The sequence below is a fragment of the Amblyraja radiata genome, chromosome 8 (assembly GCF_010909765.2).
Source record: "Amblyraja radiata isolate CabotCenter1 chromosome 8, sAmbRad1.1.pri, whole genome shotgun sequence".
Classification (NCBI taxonomy): Eukaryota; Metazoa; Chordata; class Chondrichthyes; order Rajiformes; family Rajidae; genus Amblyraja; species Amblyraja radiata.
This window is the reverse complement of record NC_045963.1, coordinates 32,271,810-32,284,381: the sequence shown is the minus strand read 5'-3', so window position 1 is coordinate 32,284,381 and position 12,572 is coordinate 32,271,810. Positions and strand designations below refer to the sequence as shown.

The window sequence follows — 12,572 nt, the reverse complement described above, 5'->3', positions numbered from 1 at the left end:
CAGGTAGACTGGGAAAATCAGGTTGGTTCAGGACCCCAAGAAAGAGAGTTTGTAGAGTGCCTCCAAGATGGATTCTTAGAGCAGCTTGTAATGGAACCGGAGGAAGACAAAAATGCTGGAGAAACTCAGCGGGTACTGCAGCTTCTACGGAGCGAAGGAAATAGGCAACGTTTCAGTCCAAAACCCTACTTCATACACAGCAATTCTCCCACCGGGCACTGATATCTACTCTCGCTGCGATGTGCCAGCACCAGCGGGACCACGCTTTGATTCTCCCGAAACTTCGGGCCTCACTCACCCAGACGTGCAACGGGCCCCAACTATTTTTTTTTAAAAAACATTTGTAATGGAGCCGACCAGAGAAAAGGCAATTCTGGATTTAGTGTTGTCCAATGAACCAGATTTGATAAGAGAACTAGAGGTAAAGGAACCGCTTGGAGGCAGTGATCATAATATGATTAGTTTTAATCTGCAATTTGAGAAATAGAAGGTTAAATCGGAAGTGTCAGTGGAGCAGTTGAACAAAGGGGACTATGAAGGCATGAGAGAGGAGCTGGCCATGGTAGACTGGAAATGGATCGTAGCAGGAATGACAGTGGAACAGCAATGGCAGGAATTTCTGGGCATAATCCAGAAACGCAGGATCATTTCATTCCAAAAAGGAAGAAAGATTCTAAAGGGAGTAGGAGGCAACGTGACTGACAAGAGAAGTTAGGGATAGAATAAAACGAAAATAAAAGATGTATAACAGCAAAGAGTAGCCGGAAGCCAGAGGATTGGGAAACTTTCATAGGACAACAGAAGGTAACAAAACGGGCAATATGGGCTGAAAAGATGAAGTACGAGGGGAAGCTGGCCAGGAATGTAAAGGACAGTAAAAGCTTCTTTAGATATGTTAAGGGAAAAAGAATAGCAAAGTCAAATGTGGGTCCCTTGAAGGCAGACACAGGTAAAATTATTATGGGGAACATGGAAATGGCAGAAGAGTTGAACAGGTACTTCGGATCTGTCTTCACTAAGGAAGACACAAACAATCTCCCAGATGTACTGGAGGACAGAGGGTCTAAGGGGGTAGAGGAACTGAAATAAATTTTCATTAGGCGAGAAATAATATTGGGTAGGGTAATGGGACTGAAGGATGATAAATCCCCTGGGCCTGATGGTCTGCATCCCAGGGTCCTCATGGAGGTGGCTCTCGAAATAGTGGACGCATCGGTGATCATTTTCCAATGTTCAATAAATTCAGGATCAGTTCATGTGGATTGGAGGATAGCTAATGTTATCCTAATTTTCAAGAAAGGAGCAAGAGAGAAAACAGGGAATTACAGACCAGTTAGCCTGACTTCAGTCGTGGGAAAGATGGAGTCAATTATCAATTATTATAATGGGGCATTTGGATAGCAGTAAAAGGATTAGTCCAAGTCAGCATGGATTTATGAAAGGAAAATCATGCTTGACTAATCTTTTGGGATTTTTTGAGGATGTGACAAGTAAAATGGATGAAGGGGAGCCAGTGGATGTAGTGTATCTAGACTTTCAGAAAGCCTTTGATAAGGTCCCGCACGGGAGGCTGGTGACTAAAATTAGAGCACATGGTTTTGGGGGTAGGGTGTTGACATGGATAGAAAATTGGTTGGCAGACCAGAAGCAAAGAGTAGGAGTGAACGGGTCCTTTTCAGAATGGCAGGTAGTGGCGAGTGGAGTGCCGCAAGGCTCGGTGTTGAAAACTGAAAACTGTTTACCATATATATTAATGATTTGGAAGAGGGAATTAGGAGCAACACTAGCAGGTTTGCAGATGACACAAAGCTGGGTGGCAGTGTGAACTGTGAAGAGGATGTTAGGAGGTTGCAGGGTGACCTGGACAGGTTGAGTGAGTGGACAGATGTGTGGCAGATGCAGTATAATATACATAAATGTTCAGTTAACCACTTTGGCAGCAAAAACAAGGGGGCAGATTATTATCTCAATGGGGTTAGGTTAGGTAAGGGGGAGGTACAGCGAGACCTGGGTTTCCTTGTACTCCATTCACTGAAAGTTGGCGTGCAGGTACAGCAGGCAGTGAAGAAAGCTAATGGAATGTTGGCCTTCATAACAAGAGGATCTCAGTATAGGAGTAAAGAGGTTCTTCTGCAGTTATATAGGTCTCTGGTAAGACCACACCTGGAGTATTGTGTACAGTTTTGGTCTCCTAATTTGAGGAAGGACATCCTTGTGATTGAAGCAGTGCAGCGTAGGTTCACGAGATTGATCCCTGGGATGGCGGGACTGTCATATGAGGAAAGATTGAAAAGACTAGGCTTGTATTCACTGGAGTTTAGAAGGATGAGGGGGCATCTTATAGAAACATATAAAATTATAAAAGGACTGGACAAGCTAGATGCAGGAAAAATGTTCCCAATGTTGGGCGAGTCCAGAACCATGGGCCAAAGTCTTAGAATAAAGAGGAGGCCATTTAAAACTGAGGTGAGAAAAAACTTTTTCACCCAGAGAGTTGTGAATTTGTGGAATTCCCTGTCACAGAGGGCAGTGGAGGACAAATCACTGGATGGATTTAAGAGAGAGTTAGATAGAGCTCTAGGGGCTAGTAGAATCAAAGGATATGGGGAGAAGGCAGGCACGGGTTCTTGATTGGGGACGATCAGCCATGATCACAATGAATGGCGGTGCTGGCTCGAAGGGCCGAATGGTCTCCTCCTGCACCTATTTTCTCTGTTTTTATGTTTCTAAACACATGCATACATTCCAACTATTCTGAAAAATCCAAGAAATTATTGTGAATCTGACTAATTTTACCAATCGAAGAAAACACCCAAGCACATTTTCTTAACAGCTGTAAAATATCTCCCCTCTCGTATAGAATGAAACTTCAACTATATATCTAAAATAAATAAACATAAAATCAGAACATATGACATTTGCTCCATTCCTTAATAGGTGAGAACTTAAGGTGGCCCACGTCTCTACATAATATTGCATAAGAATCTATCCAAAATCTCTGATAATCATTTTCAAAACAAGAGAACAATCGCTACACCTCAAAGGAAAAATATTACAGATGTCATCACTATACTTCGGACAGTATCCTAAGCTTATGGACGCCTTATAACAGAGAAGAAGAAGCTGTTCCTAAATCTTGTCGTGTGTGTTTTCAAGCTGCTTTCATCTTCTTCCTGATGGGGGCGAAAAGAAGAAATGACTTGTGTGGGACGCCTTTGATTATGTTGGCAGCTTATCCCTTGGCAGCATGAAGTGTAGATGGAGTCAGGTCTGACTGAAGGACCAGGCTACATCCGAGGTGTCACAACAACAACATAGCTCTTAGCTCCAGCCACACAAATACTATTCAGGCACAAATTATCTCAACTACCATTTAAAATATTGGGCTAACATGGCAAAATAACACACTTCCAGCTTACAAATTCCTGCACTGAAAAAAAAAAAAAAAAAGGGAAATTTTCATTTTGACAGATCCAAATTATTCTTGAGGTACTTAACTTCTGAGCTCTGACTCTGGTTAAAGACATAGGATAATTATTGAACAAATTTAAAACTTTAGATGCAAACTTGAAATGTTCTCTTATTTGCCCTCCTAAAATGTCATATTTCTTTTGTAGGCATTAAGAGGATATGTTAAACACATATGGTCCAAATGATGAGAGAACATTTTAAAAAGACAAATACCATTCTTATCTACATTTTCGGCAGTTGTCATTGAATAGCAATTGGAAGCAAAAATTCACAATTTGTTCCACCTGTTGAAATAGATAGGCTATTTGTCAAATGTGCAACCAAGAATTTAAGAAACCACTGCGTGTATTTCACACAAATGCAAACTTATACTAAATGATATTCTGGAATATGTAGGATAAAACTAAATACAATTATTAATCATTAATAAAATTAGCATTCAGAAGATCAAGAGGTGTAACGAGTTTCACATACTTATTTAAACATGTATGAAATAAAGGAAATTATATCAAGCATGTTAGATGTTAGTTCACGCAAGTCCACTTTTTAACTATTGTCTGAAATTCATAATTCAGTGCACATTACCAGATGCATTTTACCCAAAATGTATTTCAAAAATGTAAATGAATTCATAAAATACATATTAACTACCTTGTGTAAGCAGGTGTCCACCACCCAGTTGCAGATCTTTTCAAGGTCATCTGTTATCTCTAGTCTAGATCTAGCGAACTCACAGAGCTCCTCATTCGACATCACATCCCAGATGCCATCGCAAGCCAGTATAATAAATTCATCTTCTTCTGCTCTAAGAATCTCATACACTTCAGGTTCTGGAGATACCAGCTGCTCTGTAGGCCCTTTCCCATCGACACACTTGTAATCGTAATCCCCCAACGCTCTTGACACAGCTAGTGACCCATTAACTCGCTGTATCATTACACTGCCCCCTGCATTCTGGATTCGCTCTTTCTCCCTTGGGTTGCAAGGCTTATGATCCTGCGTTGAAAAGCAAAGTTGTGCATTTCTGTACAGAACAGCTCTCGAGTCGCCACAGTTGATAAAGTAAGTGTGCTCCGGGGAGATCATCACTGCAACAGCTGTCGACCCACTCCTGTCCATGCCATTTCTCAGCTCTGAAAAATTACGCATGTACTCATCAATTTTCAAAAATCCAGTTCTGATACCACTCTTGACATGCTCTATGGTAGGTTCAATTGGATAACCAGACACATTTGTGCCTCTGAAGTCTTCATTACTTGTGATGTGTTCAAGTAAGTGCTTTGAACAGTAGTTTGCCACTCGAGAGCCGGCATGGCCATCATACACAGCAAAGAAGGACCACGTGTCCAAGCCTTGAGGAATGCCAACAGAAGCTGTATGAGCATCTTCCATCTCCACTCTCCAACCCTGCATGCTGCTAAGGCCATAATGCAAATCATTTCCTGCACCATGTGCATTATGTTTCTCTGTTTTTGGTTTATCCAAAAATGCTCCCATTTTTCACTTTCCTGAAAGAAAGCAAGAGACACATAAATTACAGGTTATTTGCAAATAAAATATCATTTAAACAATTCTTCAACTAGACAAACAATTGCCTTTAACTTTGCATTTTTGTCCATGCAAGTGTACTTTACTATACGATTTCAAAATAATTTTTAAAACACAAAATCAAAAAATATAAATCTTCCTCCAGTGAAGCGAAGCATCTTCCATGTTTCCATTTTTTTCTATATAATACAGAAATACAATTGTAATTATTTTCTTTAATGCAAAATATATTATGGAATTTTTCTATATACATAGTCAAAGACCTTTGCAAAATCAGTAACATAACAAAGACTGCAGATTATATACAAACAATTTTTTTTTTTTTTAAAATAATATAATCGGACAAGATTTAAAGCTTTGTGTGCAAAAATCAGCACTTAACCAATGAATTATTTCTGAATTCCACATGAAACTAAACAAACAACTAACACTAACAGATGGATGGAATAGGTTATCAATTTTTATATCTGGTAGAACTGATCATGTACCCAGACACACAAGGTGGATCATTTCTGCAATTTACACCTTTGTTTAACTATTTAAATCTGATTTTTCTGGACAAGTTATGAATGACAGAAGGTTAAATATTATGTTTTAATTGCCCAAAAAATATAATAATTAAGACTAACAAAAACAAAATTAATTTACATATTTGAGTTGCACAACTTCCTTAACCTTAACTCCACAAAGCCAATTGCTGGTTTGTGTTTTCAGTAATTTCTTATCAAAAAGGCTGCAAATGTTATTTATTACAGTTCTGTACAACTTAAGTAACATCCTTATCCTTCTGGAACGTCCTTCAGACTCTGCATTGTACAGCATATATTGTCCACTTCCTTCCTGTACATACAAAATGGTATAACATCCAATCTTTGAAGAATTTCTAAACCACCATCAAAATAATCATCTTTACTCCACTCCCATCAGTCCATCCATGTTCTCTCCCTTTTGTTCACATTCCTCGTTTCTACCTGCCCATCACCTGAGTTTCTTCTCTGAAGGCCTATCTCTCCATCCTCATCTCCAATCTAGTTACAACTGCCCATCATTCCTACATTATCTGATTCCACTTATCACCTTCCTCCTATGCCCCTCCACCTGGTTTCATCACCCCATCATTTCCATCTTACCTGGCTCCATCTATTTGCCCATTCAACTCTCTCTCATCTCTCCAGAATGGTGATCTTTTATCCATGTTTTCACTCCAGATGCAGTTACAACCCGAAATGTCAACTATCCCTTTGCCTCCACAGATGCTGATGTCCTGCTGAATTCCTCCAGCAGTTTGTATTTTGCGCCAGATTCCAAAATTTGCAGTTTCATGTCTTCAAGTTGTTTTTTCGCAATGTGCCTAAGGTGGAGTTCAATAACTTTGTTGACAGCACAGATACACTTTATCACGCCTCTCAGCTCTTTGCTAGCATCTCCAGCATAACCCCATTTATTCGAACGGAGTTGTCAACTGGACATCAAAGTGAAACACAAGTTGTTTATTTCACAGAATCATAGTCATACAGCGTGGAAACTGATCCTTCTGCCCAACTTGCCAACGCCGACCAACATCCCCATCTACACTAGCCCCACCTGCCCATGCTAGGACCATAACCCTCCAAACTTATCCTATCCAAGTATCCGTCCAAATGTCTCTTAAACGTTATGATAGTAACCGCCTCAACTACCTCCTCCACCAACTCGTTCCATATACCCACCACCCTTTACGTAAAAAAAGTTACCCCTCAGGTACAGGTGCACAACCTTTTATCCGGAGTTCCGAAAAGTTCCGAAAAGCTCTAAAACCGGACATTTTTTCCAGGGTGTCGTCTGCACACCAAAGCTCGCATTTGGCGCCAAACTTGAGCCGAAACTACCCACGGTCAACCCAGGTCTGTACTACTGTAGCGGCTGCCTCCTCCCCGGAGACCGGGGAATCATTGTAAATCATTGCTTAAATGTTAGTCAGTTAGTTTGGAGGGCTTTTATGTGAAGGGGGGGGGGGGGGGGTGAAGGGGGAAACTTTAATTCTTAGTCCCCTACCTGGTCGGAGAGGCGGGGAGCGGGCAATGCCTTACCGGGTCGCCGTGCAGTAAGCTCCGAAGCGCTGTGGCCGCCGACTCCCAACATCGCGGAGCTGGGGCTGCGGGCGTCCGGCCGTGGGCGGCACCGGTTGTAGCTCCGACCACGGCAACTCTACCCCTGGCTGCGCGGCGCTCCAAATCCTGCGCCGCCCTCGACCGGACGCCCACAGCCCCGCGATGTTGGGAGTCGGCGGCCACAGCGCTCCGGAGCTTACCGCACGGCGACCCGGTAAGGCATTGCCCGCTCCCCGCTGGTATCCCAGCGCTGTGGCCGGCGACTCCCAACATCGCGGAGCTGGGGCTGCGGGCGGGCGGCGCTGGATTTGGAGCGCCGCGCAGCCAGGGGTAGAGTTCCGGGGTCGGAGCTCTAACCGGCGCCGCCCGCGGCCTGACGCCCGCAGCCCCAGCTCCGCGGTATTGGGAGTCGCCGGCCACAGCGCTCCGGAGCTTACTGCACGGCGACCCTGTAAGGCATTGCCCGCTCCCCGCCTCTCCGACCAGTTAGGGGTCTAAGAATTAAAGTTTCCCCCTTCACCCCCCCACCACATAAAATCCCTCCAAACTAACTGACTAACATTTAAGCAATGATTTACAATGATTCCCCGGTCTCCGGGGAGGAGGCAGCCGCTCCAGACTTTTCAAGCCACCCGCGCTACCTACCTAATCTACGCTAAAAATCTTCCATTCCGAAATCCGAAAAATTCCGAAATCCGAGAAGTGTCTGGTCCCAAGACTTTCGGATAAAAGGTTGTGCACCTGTACCTATTAAATTTTGCCCCTCACCTTAAACCTATGTTCTCTAATTCTCAACATCCCTGCAAAAAATACATTCGCTAATCTACATACCACCCACTTTAGCGTCTTCTGCAAACTTGCTATTCATGCCTTGTACATTCACATCCAAATTATTGACAGGGGTTAACAAACAGCAATGGGGCCCAGTACTGAACCCTGAGGTACACCATAGTCACAAGACTCCAGTCAGAAAAGCAACCTTTTACTATCACCCTCTGCTTCCTTCTATGAAGCCAATTTTCTATCCAGTCAGCTGCCTTTCCTTAGATCCCGTACAATCTAACCTTCCAGAGCACCCAAATTTCATTCATTAATTTATACTGATGTAGCAGTCAAAAAATCTTATTTAGTCATTTCAGTTCAATCTTTTGAAGTGTTAAATAACTTACTTTGTGAGACATGAAGCAATAACCGAAGGAGCCTTTAAGAGCATGAACCATTAAAAGACCTTCAATGTGTCCGCAGACAGGGCCTCAGGATCGAGGGACCTGGTCACTGCTGCACAGGACACAAAAGCAGGACATGGAACTTGATTTGGTCCATGAGTTCCAAACATTAAGTGCAGGCCTGGGTGTTGTATAATGGGTGAATAGGTCCAAATCACTAACAAATGAATAATTCTACCAAAAATTGAAATATGTTTTTCTCATGACTTGCGCATTCATACAATGCAGGGGTTGCATGGTTCAGGTATAATGATGCCTGGATGGAGGCGAGAAAGAAGATGTTGTGACAGGTATTATATCTCCTGCGGTTGGAGGGGAAAGTGTCCAGGAAAGGCTTCTCAACACCCTCTCTTTCCCCTGCCCCTCCCGCCAGGTTCTCGCACATTCCTTCCATCATCTCATGTCATAAGGAATAGGAATAGAATTAGGCCATTTGGCCCATCGTCTACTCCGCCATTCAATCATGGCTGATCTATCTCTCCCTCCTAACCCCATTCTCCTGCCTTCTGTCCATAACCTCCGACACCTGTGTTAATCAAGAATCTATCTATATCTGCCTTAAAAATATCCACTGACGTGACCTCCACAGCCTTCTGTGGCAAAGGATTCCACAGATTCACCACCATCTGACCAAATAAATGTCTCATCTCCTTCATAAAAGAACGCCCTTTAATCCTGAGGCTATGACCTCCCACTAGTGGAAACATCCTCTCCACATCCACTCTATCTAAGCCTTTCGTTATTCTGTATATTTAGGCCACCTTTCATTCTTCAAAACTTCAGCTAGTACAGACCCAATGCCGACAAATGCTCATCATAGGTTAATCTACTCATTCCTGGATCATTCTTGTAAACCTTCTCTGGACCCTCTCCAGAGACAGCACATCCTTCCTCAGATGTAGTGCCCAAAATTGCTCACAATATTCCAAATGCAGCCTTACCAGCGCATTATAGAGCCTCAACATTTCATCCCTGTTTTTGTATACACCCTCTTGAAATAAACAAAATATAGAAAGTAGGTGCTGGAGTAGGCCATTCGGCCCTTCGAGCCAACACCGCCATTCAATATGATCATGGCTGATCATCCTTAATCAGGACCCCTGTTCCTGCTTTTTCCCCATATCCCTCGATTCCGTTAGCCCTTAGATCAGGGGTCGGCAACCTACGGGCCCCCGGCCGAATGCAGACCGTAACCCAAAATCATCCGACCTGCAGGCGGATTTTTTTCCCCCCCGTAATCATCCGGCCCTCTTGAGTGCTGGCTGTATCGCATCCTGCGCAAAGCCACCGGCACGGCCGCGCACCTTCTGTGAACACGTTTAAGAAAGAACTGCAGATGCTGGGAAAATCAAAGGTAGGCAAAAATGCTGGAAAAGCTCAGCGGGTGAGACATGCAAGGATTGCATGAGGCTGCCTCACACGCTGAGTTTCTCCAGTATTTTTGTTTACCTTCTGTGAGCACGTGATTTGATGCCTGCCATCCGGGGCAGGATCCATGTGTACATGTGATAGATGTGGCCCTCTATCCGTTCACAGACATGCGTCCTGGCCCCTATGAGAACAAGGTTGCCGACCCCTGCCTTAGAGCTATATCTAACCCTCTCTTGAATACATCCAGTAAATTGGCATCCATTGCCTTCTGTGGCATAGAATTCCACAGATACACAACTCTTTGGGTTAAAGATGTTTTTCCTCATCTCAAGCATAAATGGCCTACCCCTTATTCTTAAACTGTGAACCTTGGCCCTAGCCAATACCCGTCTCATACCATCAAAGTCACTTTTCTTTATGTTCAGGACCCTCGACTCTGAATTAACTGTGCTAGTATTGAGTTTGCTTTCTTTACTGCCGATCTGCCCCTACCCAGTCACTTGCTCTTTTCTCCTCTACAGCCCCTCTATAAGCTCATCTCCCACCCCGCCCCGTCTAATTCCCCATTATCCCCCCACTTTATCCCTGTCCCCTTCCACCCTTATTCCACCATAAAGTTTTACATTTAATTCCTTCTCGTCTACTTATCCAACACTCATTATCACATCTGACCTTTGTTACTTACTCCACCCATATGCCAATCATCTTCCCCCTCCCCTTCATCTGTATCCATTTAGTTCAAGTTCAAGTTTCAAGTTGACATTTATTGTCACTGTACCAATTGGTACAGCGAGATTTGGGTTGCCATACAGCCATACAAATAAAAAGAACACAATGGAATTTAACATGAACATTTCCACACAGCGGACGGAATCAACGTTTCCCACTGTCACCTGCCTCTATGTTCACCCGTGGTCGGGGCCTATTGAGGCCTCCGTAGGCAGCCGATGTTTCAGGCCCTCTCGCCGGTTGATGGAACGTCAGCGTTGGGAGAACACTCTCAGCGGCTTGGAGTTCCAAATCGTCCGCTTCCTACTGGCTCCCGAAATTCACAGGCCGAGCTGGGCGGAGCTCCAGACGGCAATCCTCGGCAAAGGATCCCAGGCCGCCACGTTGTTAAAGTCAGCACCGCCCGCGGCTGGAAGCTCTGCAGACCACAGCTCCACAGTGTTGAAGGCGGCAGTCACAGCACTCCAGAGCTCCACACGGCGACCCCTGTAAGGCGTCGCCCCGCTCCACGATGGTGCTTCAGTGCTGCGCTGTTGCTGAAGCTGAAACTCTGGCCGGTCTCCAGCAGGAAAGGCCGCGTCAATCCAGATGGTAAGCCACGAGGAGGGGGCAAAGATGCGGCTCAGAGGACAGATGCATTCCTCGACCAGGTAGTGACTAAGAAAACAGTTTCCCCCCTCCCCTCATAAAAAGACTAAAAGACCTTCAAAACATCTGTATCCATTATTGGCATCAATCTGAAGAAAGGTCTCGACCCAAAACATCACCTATTCCTTCTATAGAGATGCTGCCTGTTCTGCTGAGTTACTTCAGCATTTTGTGTCTACCTTCCATTTATTACTTGCCAGGCTTTGCCCCATTTAGCCTTTCTTGTCCAGCATTCTCCCCACTACTCCATCAGTGAAGAAGGGTCCCGACTCAGTCATCTATCCATTCCCTCTACACCGATACTGCCCGACCTACTGAGTTCCGCCAGCACCGTGCTTGTCTGAGATTTCAATAATGTCTAATCTCTTTTTTCTCCATTTTTAAAAAACTCGTGTTTCTTGACGCATGCGCAGATGATGCAGCTTTGCGTTGCAGAAAATCGTAATACAGATCATTTTCTAAAAATGCAACGCAGCCCCCCCCCTCCCCCCATATATATGTAATATGTATACATTACATATACTTAAAATGTATACATAATCCAATTATGCATTTTATGAAAAACTGATCAACTAAACAACATATGCCAAACTTTATTTATTTAATTGTCCAAAATTGCTAACTTGTGTTTTGACTGACAAGGTTGATTAACAAGTAATCTATAAATGGACAAGGGCAAGATTCACACTGAAACAAATACGAGGGATATGAAATATTGGAAAATATTTCACACACTTCCAAGTTCAGAAGTAGTAACAGCCTAAAGGCAATAATCTTTGTCATGTGCTGCTTGCTATGTGAAAACTAGACCACATGCAAGTATTTTCCACAACTTATTCCAAACCACTATAAGACAGTTTAAATGTAGCCAGTTATTTCTTGTACAGAGGAAATGAAAGATGGATGAATCTTATTCACCTGCACATTTGTCTGCACACTTCCTTATTCATCTGCTATTCTTCCACATACTTCCTAACCAAAGACCTGGTTGAATATTCTGTGTAGGAAAGAACTGCAGATGCTGGTTTAAATCGAAGTTAGACAGAAAATGCTGGAGTAACTCAGCGGGTCAGGCAGCATCTCTGGACAGAAGGAATGGGTGACATTTCGGGTCGAGACCCTTCTTCAGACTGATGTCAGAGGAGGGGGCGGGACAAATAGAATGTAGTCGGAGACAGTAAGACTAGTGGGAGAACTAGGAAGGGAGAGGGGATAGAGAGGGAAAGCAAGGGCCATGTGAAGTTAGCGAAGTCAATGTTCATACCGGTGGGGTGTAAACTACTCAAGTGAAATATGAGGTGCTGTTCCTCCAATTTGCGCTGGGTGTCACTGACAATGGAGGAGGCCCAGGACAGAAAGGTCAGATTGGGAATGGGAGGGGGAGTTGAAGTGCTTAACTACTGGGAGATCAAGGAGGGTTAAGACAGACTGAGCCTGTGCTTGGTCTCGCCGATGTAGAGAAGTTGACACCTGGAACAGCGGATACAGT

The 12,572-nt window shown here is 43.9% G+C and overlaps 1 protein-coding gene across 4 annotated transcripts in view; it reads right to left on the bottom strand.

Moving 5' to 3' along the window:
• The window catches only part of ppm1b (protein phosphatase, Mg2+/Mn2+ dependent 1B), a 125,474-nt gene that overhangs the window by 61,264 nt on the left and 51,638 nt on the right, over positions 1–12,572 (bottom strand). For 3 of the 4 annotated variants that reach the window (XM_033025514.1, XM_033025511.1, XM_033025513.1), the window contains one exon: positions 4,123–4,979. In XM_033025514.1, coding sequence (XP_032881405.1) covers positions 4,123–4,968 — 846 coding nt within the window. In that variant the 5' untranslated portion in view covers positions 4,969–4,979. Of the gene's footprint in view, positions 1–4,122; positions 4,980–6,420; positions 6,433–12,572 lie in introns of those variants that run through there. The other variant, XM_033025512.1, reaches the window with a different exon arrangement.